This window comes from Aricia agestis, chromosome 14 (assembly GCF_905147365.1).
Source record: "Aricia agestis chromosome 14, ilAriAges1.1, whole genome shotgun sequence".
Lineage (NCBI taxonomy): Eukaryota > Metazoa > Arthropoda > Insecta > Lepidoptera > Lycaenidae > Aricia > Aricia agestis.
In genome coordinates, this window is record NC_056419.1 from 14,603,155 (window position 1) to 14,621,800 (window position 18,646).

Sequence of the window (18,646 nt, forward strand, 5' to 3'; positions counted from 1 at the left end):
TACGCTAATATTATTCTTGAGGTTTGCAGGTCGTATTGGTCCGGAAATGCTGCTGGTGACAGTATTAATTGAAATTAAAAAGGTGTAGGTAGGTATATTTAAAGCGTTTTCTGTGAAAATACAAAGAGCAAAAAAAACACCTTTTAAGCGTGATTACGCTTAGAAAATTTTGTAGGTACTGCGTCTACCCTTTCTTGACAGACTGTACTATGTAAAGAAAGAAAAGATTATGATGTAAAAATAATAGCAAGCAACTGCACAAAAGTGTCTCAACTAAAAACGGTTCGACTAACTACTTACTGATTCACATAGGTAGCTATCTTATCTTCATTAGCTCAGTAATCCTTTGACAAGAGAATTTTAACGATAATAGTCCATAATCCCACGAAGCATTTAACAAAACACACCATTATTGTGAAAAGAAACCAGGAGCAAAACTATACTTTATATTGTGTTGCGGTTTTAAAAATTTAAAACGTTCGAAATTCGAACTTATTGTCTATGGAGAAAGAATACTGGCGCCTAAATGAAAAGTATCCAACAGAAATCCTTTCACTAACATTTCTTTGTTGTAATCTGGGTCTATCCATCAAATAGTCTTTACTTAGTTGGTTTTATATCCGGGATAACTTTCTTCAACAATACGGATTAGGAGAATTCGTCACAACATTCCTTTTCCAAAACCGGAAGAGCTTAGTTTTTTCGTAGGTAAACCAGTTTTAGTCACAAGCAAAATTATCTAGCCGTTATACTGTCTGAAGATCTTATTCTATAGGTACTCAATAATTTATAGCTACAGCTTTTCATTTCATGTTAACACTTAACATGTTCTCGAGTATCCCATCTTTATTAGTGACAAAAATTGCCTTTGAAAATTGAAATAGTCGCCTTGTTACGGCCCGGCTAAACACACGTATAGAGTAACGAGTCTAATCAAAGTAGACCGACGCTCCCGTTACAATAATTATCCTTTGAGAGCGGAGCTAAATACCTGATCCGAGGTAATTTCAGGCCGAGCTACAATAATTTCGGGTGTACTGTTCACGTTGTTACGTGTAATTGTCGGTAGTGTTAGATTAGTGACCAAAATTATGTTTGCAGTGATGTAGGCAGTGATTTAAATGTTTATTTTAATGGCCTATTACCTATATTATGTGCAGGACGTATAATGACACTATTAAATTAAATTGATTATGTACACATTTTTCTAGCAGCAAGCCCTGCAGCGCCCTTAAATTAGTGGTCGCCGGTAGATAAAGATAGATGATACAGGGCTGTAGCTATATACCTATTACCTATAGACTCAAATTTGAGGTAGGGTACTGGGTAGCATTGGTTACATTACAGGTAGTGCTGAAGTTAAAAAAAATATCATAATTGATTGATTTTCTATGGTTTTGATATTTTTAAGGCAGGACATTGTGATTTTAAGTTAGGGCATTGCCCCCATATCCCAATGCTCCCCGCTAGCTACGGCCGGGCCGTGAGATGATAATGATATTGTAAAAGCTAATTAAATTATACTTCCTGTTCCTATCTATATACCTGCTCATGTTGTAGGCCTTACCTTGGTATTCAAATACGTTGCCAATTAAAAGATCGCATCGAATCCATGAAAGTATGATTCTTGTATTATTTTGCAACTTTTATCACGTTTTGCTCACAATAAAAATTGTGTATTCTTACGCCATCTTTCGATAAACTGTGAAACTAAAATCACGTTTCCGAACGTTATTAAATTGTCAAATCCAGATATTGACATTGACATTTGACAGCTACTTTTAAAAAAATGTCGGAAGAAGAAGAAGTATTTAAGTTGTTTACGAATTACGGTCTAGGGTGCCGAATTTGTATTTTGGTTTTATCGAAGTGCTTAATATGATTGGTGTAAGAATGAATACTTTCAATGATACATCTGGGGAACCTGAACAAGATGCTAACTCAGCGTTAACTGAGCTTGATAAAGGTAAAATCCATACCATAACATAACCTCATTTGTTTTACTTTAGCTTTCAACTAACTCTTCATAACTTTGTCTGTGTTTATTGCAGGTCTGCGATCAGGAAAGGTAGGCGAACAATGTGAAGCTATTGTAAGGTTTCCTCGACTCTTCGAAAAGTATCCATTTCCAATTTTAATCAACTCCTCATTTCTTAAATTGGCTGATGTGTTTCGTATGGGCAACAACTTCTTGCGGCTGTGGGTGTTAAGGGTTTGTCAGCAAAGTGAGAAGCACTTGGACAAGATATTGAATGTGGACGAGTTTTTGAGGAGGGTCTACAGTGTTCTTCATTCCAATGACCCAGTAGCTAGGGCCTTAGCTTTGAGAACGCTTGGTGCTGTTGCTGGCATTATTCCTGAGAGACAGAATGTCCATCACGCAATAAGAAGAGGATTGGAGAGCCATGACGATGTGGAAGTTGATGCGGCTATTTACGCTACAACAAGATTTGCTGCACATTCTAAGTAAGTTATATGAGAAGTTGTAGCTGGATATTTCAATAAAAAAAACATTTCTGTATATGGTTGTTATTACAGTGACTAACCGCTCAGGTTTTTTACTTATTTATCGTATACCTTATAAACAAATTACTTACTTTTTTATTTCAAAATATTCATGATATCTACAGGAATTATTATCATGGATTACTTTGTTCTAACAACTAACAATTGGTCTATTTTTAGTGCATTTGCCGTAGCAATGTGCAACAAACTGTCAGACATGGTGGAATGTGAGAGCACTGGGGCCGAGCGTAGAGTCAAGCTGGTGAAGGCGTTACGGACTGTGCATGGAGGAGGTAAACTCCCTTTAACTTTAAATATATAAATGCAAAGACTGTGAGGAAAAGCAAAAGTTCTAATTGACATAAAGAACTTAATCCACTTTTCATTATTTAGGCTACTTATTAGAAAATCAGTGTTTATTCAGAAATTATCAGGAGATCTCTTTCTGGTAATCAGAAATGTCATTAATACTTAAAATTAATGGCCGATAATCAAATTTCTTCTGATGTTTTAATGTCATATTTAAAGCAGACTAGCTGTCCCGGTGAACTTTGTGTCAATTTAAAACCTTCTCTGGACTTGTACGAATATTTAACGTTGTTCGTGACGGCCGAAAAGGAAGATCTTCCGACCGAGCGAGATAGTATGCTCGGTCAGGCCGAAGCCCACTGACGTCATTTCAGACGTTGTATATATTTTGCCGTTCTCCGAAACTTCGATAGCGTGATGCAGGAATGTTAGGCGAATTGTGGGTACCGCCACACCACTCCCCCCCGGAGACCTGTGGTATTCTTCGATGCGCTTGTGTTGTCAGGTATGGGCCGAAGCTACGCTTGCAATGACCAAGAGAGGGACCCCGTGCTCTGCTTGTTGACCGGTCGTTGTAGCCTATGGCTGCCCCGTTCAAGCCAGACACGGGTTCGACCGGCGCGGACCTCCAACGCGGCTTATGGTCTAGGCGACCCGGTTATGCTTGATGTCTGCTGACGTGGTGCGGAGGGGCGGGGAGTGTTGATGATGATTGATGTCCAGAAGGATGCGTGTTCTTGTCGGTGGTCACCAATTTAACGTTGTTCGTGGCGGCCGAAAAGGAAGATCTTCCGACCGAGCGAGATAGCATGCTCGGTCAGGCCGAAGCCCACTGACGTCCTTTCAGACGTTGTATATATCTTGCCGTTCTCCGAAACTTCGATAGCGCAATGCAGGAATGTTAGGCGAATTGTGGGTACCGCCACAAATATATTAAGACTAAAATCAGCCCAATCCGTTCAGCCGTTTTCGAGTTTTAGCGTTACTAACACATTTGAAAATCCATTTTTATATATATAGACTTTAGAATGATTTTGTTATAATATGTAACATAGCTGTTCGAGCACAAGGAGTCCTGAAACTTCTAAGATCTCTGCTGCAGAAGTTTCCTTCATCCAGTCTGGTGCGAGCTGCCATCAGTGCATTGACAGCAATAGCTGCAGACACAGTGGTACATGTACCAGATCAGGTATGTTCATAAACACGGATCGGGCAAATTTCATTGAAAAGTTATAGTCCAAGCCAAGGGTTGCCAACCTTTTCGACAATAGGCATGATGACTATTTTTTTTTCTTATCGGTAATTGAAAGACACTTAAAAAATAGAAACATTGTTAAAAGAATGACTCTGATAGCTTAAAAATTCACCAAGATATGACAATTCAAATATCTCATAAAAAAGACCTGCCCGAAACACTCCATACAAAGTGCTACGAAAGTATGACGTCAGTCTTTCGTAGTTTGTACGCATCGGGATTCGGGAGACAACTTTGTTTGACAGGTGTATTAAATATTGCGTTTATGAAAGTGGTTTCATAACAAAAGTTGCTTTTAATTGCATAAGTTATCGAATTGTATACAAATATTAAGAAATTTAATTGAAAAAAAATTGACTTGAATATCCAAATTTGAAGGCGCATAACAAAAAAAATACAAATGCTATCAAGGTGAAATTTTGGGAACACTTATTTTTTACCGTGATTTCTTTATTTTATTAACAAAATTCGCTAATCTTTGACCTTGTCATCATCCCTATTGGGCCAAAATTCGGAAGTAGAATAGGCATGATGACTATTTTTTTTTCTTGTCGGTAATTGAAAGACACTTAAAAAATAGAAACATCGTTGAAAGAATAACTCTGATAGCTTAAAAATTCACCAAGATATGACAATTCAAATATCTCATAAAAAAGACCTGCCCGAAACGCTCCATACAAAGGGCTACGAAAGTATGACGTCAGTCTTTATTAGTTTATACGCATCGGGAGACAACTTTGTTCGACAGGTATATTAAATATTGCGTTTATGAAAGTGGTTTCATAACAAAAGTTGCTTTTCATTGCATAAGTTATCGAATTGTATACAAATATTAAGAAATTTAATTGAAAAAAAATTCGACTTGAATATCCAACTTTGAAGGCGCATGACAAAAAAAAATACAAATGCTATTAAGCTGAAATTTTGGAAATACTTATTTTTTACCGTGATTTCTTTATTTTATTAACAAAATTCGCTAATCTTTGACCTGTCATCATCCCTATTTTACCCCAGGCCGCACTACCGGCGCTCAGTAGGTACGTTATTTATTTTAAAGTCAGCCCCACTTTGTGTAGATAAAGCATGTGTTGATTATAAAAGTAAAAGAAAACTTTTTTTACTTTAAAAAAATGTGCTCGGCTCCATGGGCCACCACGTAACAGACGGCGGGCCGCATGTGGCCCGCGGGCCGCTTGTTGGCCACCCTTGCTCCAAGGCTTACATTTACAACCACAAATACATTTCTGCATGTATAAAATTTGGGTTGGATTTCTGAAGTCGTTTTAAGTGACAACTGTTTTGCCTCCATTTACGAATTTATTATTCACACCTGGAAACACCCTTGTACGTTATTTTTCTTATTGCTACCTATTTTGGGAGTTTGGAATTAAATAAGTTTGACCATGTTTGTGTAATTTTGAGAGACAGTTGAATCTTTAAGTTCAATGGTTATATCACCTATGCGTCAATATAAGTATGATGTCGATTGGTTATAGTAGGTCTGTAATTAAGCAAACTAGATTAATACATTTGGTATTCAGGTGGAGCTTCTCCTAAGTCTAGCGATGAACGACCCCCGCTCGGCCGTGCGGCGCTCCGCTCTGCTAGGGCTCCGGCGGCTGGCGGAGCACGCGGCGCTCTGGTCCTCAGACAGCATACGAGACCTCGTCCGAGCGGCAGCCGACGCTGATGAGCATGTGATGCTGTGTCTCCAGGTTATGCAGGTAGAGTAGCTTTTAACATGGGATTTCTTGAGGCTTTGGTACAAAAAGATTTTATAACTTTTTTACACAACACATACTACGTGTTGCCTCAACTGCGACTACAATTCATACAATATGATAATTATTCCACATTGGTGATGCGTTCCGACATTGTATTCACTTGTGTCTTGTATAGTGTTTTGTCGCGTTACCGCAACGCAACCGTGTTTCATATAATATTTCGTTATGACGATGTAACATGCATGTAATACAACCAAGTTGTGGCCCTCCTTCTTTTAATGTGTCAAAAAATGTCTTGTGATTTTTTGGGAGAAGATTTTCATGATAACATAATGTGTGTCCTTCATTATTTCCGATAGCTAAACGCCTAATAATGGAGGTGTTTGAAATTATATGTATAGCTGTCATGTGTCACGTGTGTCATATTATGCCTATTTGTCACGATGATTAAGGCTACATGCGGCACCCGGTAGCAAATAGAATTATTTCAAACACCCTCATTCCATTTTAGATCCTAGTCCGTTGCCCGGCAGTCTGCGCGGCGGCCGGCGGTGCGGGCGGCGCGGGGGACGCGTGCGGTGCCCTGCGACAGTTCTGCTGCGACGCGGCGCTCAGCGTGCGCCTCGACCGCGCCGCCATTGCCGCGCTCGTGCTGACTAGAATCGTTGTGCACTGGTCAGTTGCTGTCACTTAACTATCTGATGTTATGTAATGTTGGTTTTTTTGGGATGAAAACTATGCTACGTCCTTTCCCGTAATCAAAATATCTTTATACCGAACCAAACCAGTTTAGCGGTTTGAAGGTGAAGAGGTGACAGATATAATATTTGTATGGATGATAATAAACACACCCGGATGGCACGAAGTTCCAGTTTATTATTTCTTATGTATAAAAAACCTGTATACAATAAAAAAAACACACACACACACACACACACAAAACGTCGCTACACCACACTGTTTAATGCTAAATAGAAACACGAAACGAAAATATTAACTTGCTTTCTATGAGAGAGAGAGAGGCAGAGAGAGAAACACGCGCTACCGCACGGCATACATGTTTTTGTGTCGTTACAACTTTTCGTCTTAATTTTTTCTGTCTAGCCCCCTTTCGCAACATAAGGAACTTCGTTCCAATTTTTTTTGTCCTAATTTATGTTTATGACGTTACTAATGTAAGTATTGTGTATAACAGCTACGAGGAAGGCCTGCCGGCGGTGGGCGGGGACCTCATGCTGGCTCTGGAGTCTCTGGTTTCCGCGACCGGGTTCCCGGGACAAACCAACACCATCAAACCGCTGAGGACCGCGCTACGGTGTTTGGTGAGTTGCCTTCATGGCCTTCAAAAGTTTTATATAACTCACATACGGTTATGCTCGATAGTTTTACTCCAAATCGAGTAATAATTACTGTGTGGACCGCAAAACTGACAGCTCGAAGGCTCGCATCGAGCCGGCTTGATGGAATTAAATATATTGATTTACAATAAAACTATCGAGCAATGCTGAATGTGTGGACGAAATCCCGAGCCGCGGGTTTTGCTCGACGTTATTGATCGATCGAGCAAAACTGTATGTGAGTACTTAGCATTACTTTTCATACTAACATTGTTTTACACCACAACTGTCATCCCTAGAGAGATGTTCGAGATTGTTCCTTAGTTTGAAAGCCCTGAAAGTAAAATATTAAACATCAAAACTAGAGAAATTTATAAAACGAATACATAATCATTATTATGTATTCGTTGGCTGGTATATTTTTTCTATATTTAGAAAAAATATACCAGCCAACAAACAAATAAGTCAACATAATATTTTATTTCCATTTTCTAGGTCCAACTGAGCACGGCCAAGCCGGATCTGTACGCGGGTCGGACTGCCACAGTAGTTGGCCTGGCGTTAGGGCCTGCGCAGGGGGCGGAGCGCCAGAAAGCCCTATTGGAGGCCCTAGCGGCTCTCGGAGCGTTAGGGCCGGGACATTGCGCTCCGGCGTTGCCGCACTTGCTGACTGCGTTGCAGGAGGCTAGGTGGGTACATAAACTTTATTTATGGTACTGATCGGACTATAGGCTCTTGGTGGAAAATCGTGCTTAAAGGAGTGAGCACACTGAGACGGGCCGTGCCGGGGCTCAGCGTGCCGGGGCTCATCGCAAAAATCCGCCTCCATACAATTTGTATGGAAGCGGAAATCCGCTGTGCCCAGGCCCCAGACACAGTGTGCGATACGCGCATCCGCTTCCATAAAAATTGTATGGAGGCGGATTTTTGCGATGAGCCCCGGCACGCTGAGCCCCGGCACGGCCCGTCTCAGTATGCTCACTCCTTAACAGTTCAAACACAAATAAAACACAATTTTCTTTTACTATTTTCAATGTATGTATTTACAATTTAACATTAGCTTTAATCTAGACACGCGGGAACGTAACCGAGACTAGTTCGAGCTGTAAGAACGGGCTCGTCTAATTTTCACGCATTTTATGTTTTTGATATGCCAGAAATACACACACCGTTGGTAAATTATTGTTAGGTGCGGTACAACTCCTTTATGAATGTATATGGCATTGACAATATATAGTTATGGCAGAGACCAGACATTCCTAACGGCCATTCCCAATATTTGATCTATCTCTGGTTTTGCCCTACTAGAGATAGGAATAGCTCACAATTGACATAAAATATATGTCTCTAATGTCTAATGTGAGTTATTCCTATCTCTAGTAGGGCAAAACCAGAGATAGATCAAATATTGGGAATAGCCGTTAGTCTATGGTTATGAGAAGATAGACCCTAAATTCCGATTTCATAGCACATTGATACCGTAATACCACATTTGTTTACAACTTCCTGCAACATCTATACTATATACTATAATATTATAAAGTGGAAGAGTTTGTTAGTTTATTTGTTTGTTTGAACGCGCTAATCTCAGGAACTACTGGTCTTATTTGAAAAATTATTTCAGTATTAGATAGCTCATTTATCGAGGAAGGCTATAGGCTATATTTTATCACGCTAAGACTAATAGGAGCGAAGAAATAGAGGAAAATGTGGAAAAAACGGGGGAAAATATTTGGAAGGGCTTATTCGAACGCGCTAATCTCAGGAACTACTGGTCCGATTTGAAAAATTCTTTCAGTATTAGATAGCCCCTTTATCGAGAAAGGCTATAGGCTATATTTTATCACGCTAAGAATAATAGGAGCGAAGAAATAGAGGAAATGTGGAAAAAACGGAGGAAATTATTTAAAATTGCTTATTATTGCTTATTATTATTACTGGAGCAATGATTATGTTATTCGGCACACATGAAGAATATACCACGTAAAAAGACATAGGTTCCTTTTTTTGCGGAAAAATTTGCGGTTTCCGTGACATTCCTAAATTAGACGGGCGAAGCCGCGCGGATTATCTAGTTTTCTAATAATTTAATATTCAACCCTTTATAGCTCTGCATGTAACGATCCAAGCTACGACGGCACCCTCCTAGTGTTAGTCTGCACTGCGCTACTACAAGAGCGGGCAGGGGCGGCGCTAACACGCACCGCCCACCGTGGCTGGGAGGCGCGGCTGGCTGCGGCCGTCGTCCCCGCTGACGGCTGGACGCGGTACAGAGTCGCTAGAGCTGCTCTGAGGTACGTAAAATAGAGAAATAATATTTATGGTCACTTGCCAGTTGCCACGTCAGGCTGGCCCTGTGGTAAATCGAAAAAATTGGCCAAGTGCGAGTTACCGTTATAGAGGAAAATTAGGTCCAAAAATTGTGTTTTTTTTTGTATGGGATTTTTTCATTTTATTTTGTTCGGTATATTTTCATATACCCCAGTTTTACCCCAGGTACGGGCACTACCGCGTCGCGGCGGCTTTGCTGCGCGAGCTGGCGGCGGCGGCGCCGAGCGAGGCCGCGCAGCGCTGGCTGTGGGCGCTGCACAGAGCCGCCACCGCTGACGCCCAGCTGCTCGAAGAAGGTATAATAAACTAATCTTTTAAGAGTGGCAGCCCTAGGGGGTAGCGAACAGGGCTATCGCCCGGGGCCTCGCTCTTGCAGCAGTTGCAGGGGCCCCGCAAAGTATTTTTTCGTAAGGCAAAGGATCGCGCATTGACCTGCCGCCCCGGGCCTCGTAATGGGTAAGGCCGCCACTGCCTTTTAACCCCCTTTCTAACTTTATTGTCAAAAATATTCATACAATGCATTATATACTGTATAATGATTTGTCTATAGCTTATGCGTTAAAATATGCTGGATAGACAAGGACAAAACACTGTATAAGTTATTGACTGTGTTAATGTCTCATAATGTTTTTTTGCGATTTATGTGAGCAAGCTCTCTTTTCTATTTTGCTCTTTCAGCACTACTACTTTCACAATGAACTCTAATAATGCTCACCCTAAAGTATCATCACTTAGTTTTTTACACCCTGTATAAATGATCGGCTTGATTTAACTAGAAGACTAACAACTAACAAAAACTAAACAGCTTTCAATCACAACAGTAAATAACTAAGGGGCTGTTTACCACTTTCTAATAAGTTTCTGATAGGCTATCCACAACTTATCTGACAGATGGAGTATGGAGTATCTGTCAGATAAGTTGTGGATAGACTATCTGGCACTTATCAGTAAGTGGTGGAACAGGCCCAATTATTACTTATATTCCCAGGTATATCGGGTCTGGAAGCGGCCAGCGCGGGGTGGGCGACGTTCGGCGACGGCGGCACGAGCGGCGGCGGCGCGTGCTCCAACTGCAGCGGCTGCGGCGCCTGCCTCGCGCTCGCGCCCGCCTGGGCCGCAGCAAGGGCCGCGGGTTTGGCGGCACTTGCGCGAGCGGCCGCCGCTGCGCGCGCATTGTGCACGCAGCCGCCACCCGCCATTGCGCTAGCGCACGCTCAGGTATAATATTATAATTTAATAACTTGATAAAAAAACTTGATTTTAAAGACAATATTTGCACAATAGTAGAATAGGTATGTCTGAGGTCACTTTAATGTAAACTACTTTATCATAATATTTTTGGCACAATAACTTTGTTTCATTTGATAAACTACAGCATAGAGTGCTGCATGTTCTGCTTCCATAAATTACGTCACAGATAATGGTATTTAATAAAGTTATCATCTATCCTACTAATATTATAAAATATGTGAAAGTCCGTTTGCCTGTTACCTTTTCACGCCCAAACCGCTGAACCGATTTTGCTGGGAATGGATGTACTTTGGATCCCGGGAAAGGACATAGGATAATCTATAAAACATTTTATCGCTGAAAATTTTTCCCCCGCGATAAACTAACTTTGTCGTCTAGTAACAATAATAATTTGAACGTTTCAGGCGGCCCGCGACCCGGCCGCCAAAGCAGGAGCTTGCTGCGAGGCGCTGCGTGGCGCGGCGCGCGCGCTGGCGGCCGCGGCGCAGCGGTACGGCGACATCGCACAGACGGCGTTCTACGCGGACGACAGTACGCTCCGATTGTTACACATGTATCCTTTATTACAAGTTGATACAAATTAGTAATCCCGCTAGAAACGTAAGATGTACGGTTTATGGTTCATTTCAATTATGGCAGAATGAAGCGGTCAAAGAGTCCCTACCATACCATATATTATGTCCTATACATCAATGGACAAACAGTTGAACATATTACGCGTTTTGGAGCGCCAAATGAATGCACTTTTCTTATTCATATATGATATATCTATTTATGTAAATTAATGGGCACTTTCGAAAAAACTTACAACAAAAGTATACCGCGTCACACTGAAATATAAACGGCCGTAGAAGTCTTCCATAATACTCAAGTAAAAATGTACACAAAGTACATTTCCTCAACCCCACCCAGTTCACAGCACACGTACGCGCAGCTCTCTCAGTTCCTCGACCGCATCACCTCCAGCCAACAGGAAAAGAGCGAGCTCATCACTCAGGACTTCACCCCGGCCAACTTAGAGGAGATAATAGCTCTGACTCCCTCTAAGAAGATAGCCGATATATCGAGCAAGCTGTTCGATAACCCAACTACTACACCGGGGATTTCGCATAGGGTAAGTTTAAAGCATAAAATGAAACTCTCTACAGCATTTCATGACCTTTGTGGCTCAATGGTTGATCGTGTTGCGGCTCAAAAGACGGGGGTCGCGGGTTCGAATTCCGCCGACGGAGCAAAAAGTTGTAAATGTTCTTGGGTTATGGACGTGTATTAATTAATATGCGTAAAATTATTAAATAGTTATTTACTATTTAATAATTTTACGCATATTAATTAATCGTCGTATAATATGTCTGATAGCCGTAACACGATGGAACTTCGTTGTGTGTTAATTAAGAAGTTTTGTGTCTTGTCTGATGTCTCCTATCTATTTATATAAAAAGGTAAAGTTGATCGACCGCTATATCATCACACAGACTAACATATACAGCTAAACACTAAAAAAATTTGCACAATATGTTCCTCTTATGGTGTAAACAGCCAAACAGCCCCTTGATCAAAGAATTCTATTCCACGCGTTTGAAGCAGCGAACTAAAGCTAGTAGTATTATATTCTAACATTTTATTTTTAGCACGCAGAGGCGGTGCTAGCTGCGGTCCGCGCGGCGTGTTGTGGCGCCGCGTGGTTGCGTGGCGTGTGGTCGGGTTCAGGGGGGCCCCTCTGTCGCCTGGCGTTAACGCCGGCCCCGCGCGCCGGTGTCGATCACGCGGCGGCGTTACCAGTTGCACACAAGTTGGCGTTGAAGCTAGAGGGAGTGGTGTTGCCGCCGCCGGCTGGGGCTAAGTATGTTGTGATTTGTAATGCATATTCTGTATACTGGTGTGTAGTGTAAGTGTTGCGGACAGTGGAATGCATTGTAATTTGTAAGTAATCTTTATATTGCTGATGATATGACCTGCCAAAAGTTTGTCTACCACTGCTGTATGCAATCAGATAAAGTGAGTCTGAACTCCTAAAATATGTTAGCCATTTTACAAAAAATTAAAGCGAGAGGAAAATAGCAACTATTCTCATAGTCGGATGCATTGCCATAATGTGAAGGATTTAAGTTATTTTTGAGATTAGAAGTTATTTTTTACTAAAATATAAATCTTACTAACAGGAACAAGAAGCCAGCTCGTGAAGTGAAAGGTGTACAGATTACAGTGACTGCTACTCCACATCCTAGATCTAATGAAAAGGTATGTTTATTTTACATTTAAATGAAATTAATTGATAGTTTAAATATCTACATTAGTATGTAAAGTGCGGCCATGGACCGCGTTGAGTTTCGTATTACTCACAGATACTATGTTGCCATCTCATAGTATTCTGTGCAGTGCTCCCAAAGTGATAATGCGCATAGAAATTTTCGTAATTTTTCGGCAACGGTCGTATTTCCCGAGAGTCGGAAGACGTCGCTGCAAGCGCTGTTTTACTTAACTTTAAGAAAAACAGCGCTTTGCAGCGACGTCGAGGCGCCTGACGTTGCTTGGACGTTACCATGCTAACGCCGCGATGGCTTCCCGGTAAGTTAGCGACAGCGGACAGCCACCGGCTACATGATATTTAATTCTATTTCCTTCGTTCGTTTCGGGGGCGACTGTCCGCCATGTCACGAAGACGCAGCACGTTATTTGTATGTAAAACAACGCAACGGCAACGCTGCGTCGACGCAACGTGCCGTGTGGACTGGCTCTCACTTAATTGTTTTTGACAGTCCGTGGAGTCATGCGCGCCGGTACTGACCGCGGTCCAAACCGTCACACCGATCCGCGACTATTTCTGCGCGTCACAGCTGGTCGGCGTGAGCGCGGCGGGGCTGTACACCGTCGCCGCCGCCGCCGCCTTCGTCGACCAGCGCGGCCGCGTCTGGCGCACCGGTCCTCGGCTGTCGCTCGTGGTCAAGGTGCGTACACACACACATAACACACAAACACTTTTTCCCAAATAAAACCAAGACAGATATATAGAATATACACTACTGCAACCAATGATTATCGCGTTGGCTATAATCATAGTGTAAGTTCCGAAATTAACCCAGTATACTGGCCATTGCTCATGACGTCATGTTTCCGCCGCCATGTTGTATTGTTGAGACAAGTCACAAGTGTCAGTTGTCACGTTTACAATAATGACACCAAAACAAAGTTATGTTAGAAGTCAATGCACTGATGTTTTACTAACCTCTATATGTTTGTGTTTGTTTTAGGTATATTCAACAGAATTTAAATTATTATTAGATACTGTACCTTGTTTCTTCACCAGACCTGCAATATAGAGCAAAGTCTAACCAAAAGCATTCTGACATTGGCAAGTCACTGAGGCCGCCATAACCTAAAGAAGAAGAAGAAGAAGTCAATGCACTGGCCTAAATATATCGGAACAAGTTAAAATTATCGCGTCGATTCTTGACGTCATGAGCCGAGATGAGTCATGAAAACTCGGATTTTACCCAAAATGTCTTCGTCTTTTAGACGAACTTTTGTTTAACGAATATCATAAAAGTTGTTCTAAAACTACCCTACTGTTATTGTTAGTCATGATCCATGTATAACACTGAAAAATATTTGAAAGGTAATATTTGAAAAATGATATAATTTCAGGCACACGAAGACCCAACCGTCAAAGGCAACGCGCAGGCGACAAGAAGCAGATTCTAGCATTAAGAGGATACAACAGGGGCTAGAGAAATGAAAAAAAAGTACGTGTAATATCTATAGCTGTCTCCCTTACCTCAAGCCTATACCGCAGAACGCGATAGAGACAACTGCAGAAAATCCAGAAAATCAACGATTCGTTGTCTCCTGATTCCTTCTCCAAAACTTAACCGATTTAAGTACTTTTTTCATTAAAGATTAAAAAAAGGCTTGAGCTGTGTTCCTATGTTTTGCTTTTTTTGTATAATCAAGCCAAATCTGTTTTCTGGACGTTTGAACACAGCGGAAAATCTGGCTATATAATTAAATTATGAAAAAAAAAACATAGGGACATTGTATTAGTGGCCGTAGATATTCAGGAAAAAAATTATAACTCTACTAGCATTATCCAGGGAGGAAACAGGGGACAACGTTTGTATGGAAAAAAGGGCGGTGTGGAATCCTCTTAACTTCAGTTTTAAAATGTGTGAAGAAACCTACGAATAATAAAAACTAAGGAAGAGTAACTCCATCAAAAAAAGTGCACCAAAAGGCTACAAAATGTGACCCGAATACATGCACATATTTATGCATGTGTTCGGTACACATTTTTCGTGTATATATACTCGAGTGACATTCAACCAGGTTGACATGACAATTTTGTCAAACTCATTTTACAATTTGTTTACATAGGTTTGTTTACTTACTTTTTACGTAGCTTTTTACAATATTTTTGTTGTTAAGAGCGTTTACGTCGTACGCATAATTTCAAGTTTCATGTAATTGAGTGCACTTTTATTCACACAGAAGCAAGTGCGACTGTGTGCGTGAGTTGGTTCATTATAGTCAAATCAAAAGATTTTGATCCGTGCGGAATGCGGATGCAATGTTGATGCGAGTCGATTTATTATTATTGATTATGATTTACCATTACATTTTAGCATACTATTACTACCATAGACTTAATAGGTATATACTGTCGTATAGACCACCTGATAACCCGAAAATGCGTGACCATTTTCGATCTGTCAATGTGTGCGTGTGCTAGTGATGTATATTTTACTATCGATAGTATAGTATTTTGCTATCGATAGTATAGTCCGTTCGAGTTATTTTACCTGAGTTTCTATAAGAAATAAATAATATGCAACTTTGACAGATTTTATATTTCAAATTAGGTATCATAAATTTTAATTGGCAAAAAAAGGTGACGATTGAAAAGTAGATACACATTTTCGTTTGGAATTATTTTTCAATCGTCGGATATGTTATGACATGAGGTTCTTATAGGGGTAAATAATATACACATAACACATTATAAAGTTACTTATTTATTACTCAGGTAAAATCTATCTGGTAAATCAGCCCTTACATTGAAAGTAAACAACACACATAGTATATTATATTTTATTCTTAAATTAAATACATATCATAAAATATCATAATATTTTTTTTACAATTATTTTTAACCGACTTCCAAAAACGAGGAGGTTAGACGTTCGGCTGTGGATATATTTTTTATGTATGTTCAACGATGACTCCGCCGTTTGTGATCCGATTTTCAAATTTTTTCTTTTGTTGTACATTCTATTGTTCCGAGTAGGTACCATGTTCACAAAAGTGGTGGTCTGGTGATGGAAACCATGAGAAATCGAGGTGACTCCTTGATATTCAAGTAGGAACATATGGTTATTTTGAATTTATATGATGTATTTTGACAACATTTTTTTGTAAACATTTTTTTAAGCTTTTTGCATTAAATATCAATATAATTAATAATAAGGTTTTAAAATACATTAAAAAAATCAATAATTATTTTTTTCTGAAATACTCAATTACGGGGCCAGACTGATGTGTCGTGAAGCATTCATAAATAGCTAGAGACAGCCAGACTTTTGTCATTTAATAAAAGCTGAAAGTTTGCCTGTTTCTGACCTCTACAGAGGTAAGAATGACCAGCAACTATGGAGTTTCGGTCGCGACTCGCGGTTACTTAAGGAGGTATCCAGTTCTGAAGGTCTACCTGACCTTCGAGAAAGAGTAAAGCTCAATATCATAGTTTGTATTCTTCGCAGTTTTGACGTGGGAGAGCCATGCTTCGGCATGAATGGGCCGGCTCGACCGGAGAAATACCACGTCCTCACAGAAAACCGGCGTGAAACAGCGCTTGCGCTGTGTTTCGCCGAGTGAGTGAGTTTACCGGAGGCCCAATCCCCTACCCTATTCCCTTTTCTACCCTCCCTTATTCCGTTCCCTTTCCATCCCTGCCTTCCCCTATTACCTTATTCCTTCTTAAAAGGCCGGCAACGCACCTGCAGCTCTTCTGATGCTGCGAGTGTCCATGGGCGACGGAAGTTGCTTTCCATCAGGTGACCCGTTTGCTCGTTTGCCCCCTTATTTAATAAAAAAAAAAAAAAGAAAGTTAGTTGAGGAATCTCGTCTTCCAGTGCTGGACATCTTTGACAGTTGTTTCCCACTGCCAGACACCCTCATGACTCAAAGTCTAATACTTTAAGAAGGTTTAAGGGTGCCTGGCAGTGGGAAACAACTGTTAATTATTATTTTTAACAAAAAATTAAAACCGACTTCCAAAGTAAAAACAATAATAACATCCATATTATATGAACTAAAAAGTATAAAATAGTTTTTCCTATCTAATAGTGCCTTTTTCCAGATTCGGCTAAAAATCAACTATTTCTGTACTCAATCTTCATCATTTTGAAGTCGGCATTCATCAGCATCATCATTACTACGACAGCGTAGTAATGATGATGCTGATGATGAATGTAATTTGCATAGTAGCATATGCTTTCAGTTCTTAAAACAACGCCTAAACCCCCAAACTTGTATCTATAAGGGATCCGGAGTTCTCTTAGTATCTTCGGAACCATAGTATACCTCGGTGCAAAATCTTGCGTTTTGGTAGCATATGCTTAGGATGCTTCTTATAAAACCAAAATCACTGTATGTTTTCATATACATTTTGAGGAGTTCCCTTGATTACTCATGGTTTCCATCATCAGTTCACCACTTTTGTGAAAATGGAACCAAATTGGAGTGAAACCTCATACAACAAAACAAAAATTTCAAAAATCGGTTCACAAACGGCGGAGTAATCGTTGAACATACACAAATAAAAATTAAAAAAATATATATATCCACACCCGAACATATAACATCCTCCTTGGAAGTCGGTTAAAAATGTCCGGCACTGGAAGAAGTGATTGCTACACTTACTGTAAATAATATAAGCTATGAAATTCAGCTTTACTCTTCCTCGAAGGTCAGGTAGACCATCAGAACTGGATACCTCCTTAAGTAATCGCGACCAAAACTCCATAGTTGTTGGTCGTTCTTTTCTCTGTAGAGGTCACAAACAGGCAAACTTTCAGGTTTTCTTATAGCTTTCAGCTTTGCAGATAGATATGATTTAGGCATGAAACTAGCACATATTATTCTATTAACTGTACTATACTTCACTTCAAAAATACTGCTATTCAAATACGAAAGGTACCTTTTCTGCGTGTTGGTTTTCACATTCATCTTTTTCCGTTATTGTTTCTTCAGTTGATTTACTTTTATATTGCCTGAAATACAAACAGAAACCACACAAAACATGTTATTTGTAAGACTAAGTAAGTAATTAAATGAAAAAAATAGTTGAAGTAAGGATAACAGTGATAATTATAGCAACATTTTGGCCTCTCTTGCCTTTTCCAAACTTTCCAAATTTTCTACATTTTTGCGTTTTCTTTTCTTTGCTAAAAACATCTTCATTTTGTTTCCCATTAGTTCTGTAATGTAATGTATTTTAATAGTAAAATTATTTTCCGCCATAAAAAATACATACATAAAATATAATATATTACTTACCAACAAAATAAAATATTTTTCTTACCAAAGAACCAAGATTTTTCGATCGCGCTATAAATGTTCACCAGTCTGGTACCTATGCGCGACAAGGGTCAACAAAGGTCATGCGCAGCACGGAGCGATACGTCCTTCCTTCAGCAAGCCTCGCGGCGGACTAATTTGAATTGCTTTGCGCGCAGCGATTTATAGTAGTTTTAAAATATTTGTAGAAAAAAAAATGACAAAATATTTGTTGATTTTTAAAATGTATGTTTTTAATTAAAGTGTTCTTCTATCATATGAAGCTATTATTATATTGAAATAAGTAAGCTCAATAGGTAAAAATAAGGTTTTAAATTCTTGATATTTCTCATTCTTTGAATTGAAATTTCTTAAAGTAATAT

At 39.9% G+C, this 18,646-nt stretch overlaps 1 protein-coding gene and 1 long non-coding RNA gene across 2 annotated transcripts; one reads left to right on the forward strand and one right to left on the reverse strand.

Moving 5' to 3' along the window:
• Nucleotides 1–1,833: 1,833 nt before the first annotated feature.
• On the forward strand, nt 1,834–14,887 carry LOC121733803 (integrator complex subunit 7). Its single transcript, XM_042124157.1, has 18 exons — nt 1,834–1,966; nt 2,052–2,466; nt 2,686–2,798; nt 3,870–4,003; nt 5,611–5,793; nt 6,305–6,468; nt 6,989–7,115; nt 7,626–7,819; nt 9,239–9,424; nt 9,627–9,757; nt 10,450–10,679; nt 11,117–11,265; nt 11,625–11,826; nt 12,344–12,555; nt 12,875–12,953; nt 13,472–13,660; nt 14,358–14,416; nt 14,857–14,887. The coding sequence occupies exons 1-17, from the start codon at nt 1,879–1,881 to the stop codon at nt 14,412–14,414; spliced, it is 2,853 nt and encodes a 950-aa protein (XP_041980091.1). The 5' UTR covers nt 1,834–1,878; the 3' UTR covers nt 14,415–14,416; nt 14,857–14,887.
• A 2,799-nt stretch (nt 14,888–17,686) lies between these two features.
• LOC121733707 lies at nt 17,687–18,326 on the reverse strand. Its single transcript, XR_006036597.1, has 3 exons — nt 18,264–18,326; nt 17,905–18,184; nt 17,687–17,751 (listed from the first exon to the last, which is right to left on the reverse strand). It is a non-coding gene; the product is annotated as an uncharacterized LOC121733707 (long non-coding RNA).
• Between the last annotated feature and the right edge of the window lie 320 nt (nt 18,327–18,646).

Excerpts from the sequence above, each read along its gene's own strand:
- LOC121733803 (XM_042124157.1), top strand. The coding sequence starts at position 1,879 with ATGATTGGTGTAAGAATGAATACTTTCAATGATACATCTGGGGAACCT. Across the intron at positions 9,425-9,626 it reads GTCGCTAGAGCTGCTCTGAG|GTACGGGCACTACCGCGTCG; the intron begins GTACGTAAAATA and ends GTTTTACCCCAG. Across the intron at positions 9,758-10,449 it reads CGCCCAGCTGCTCGAAGAAG|GTATATCGGGTCTGGAAGCG; the intron begins GTATAATAAACT and ends TTATATTCCCAG.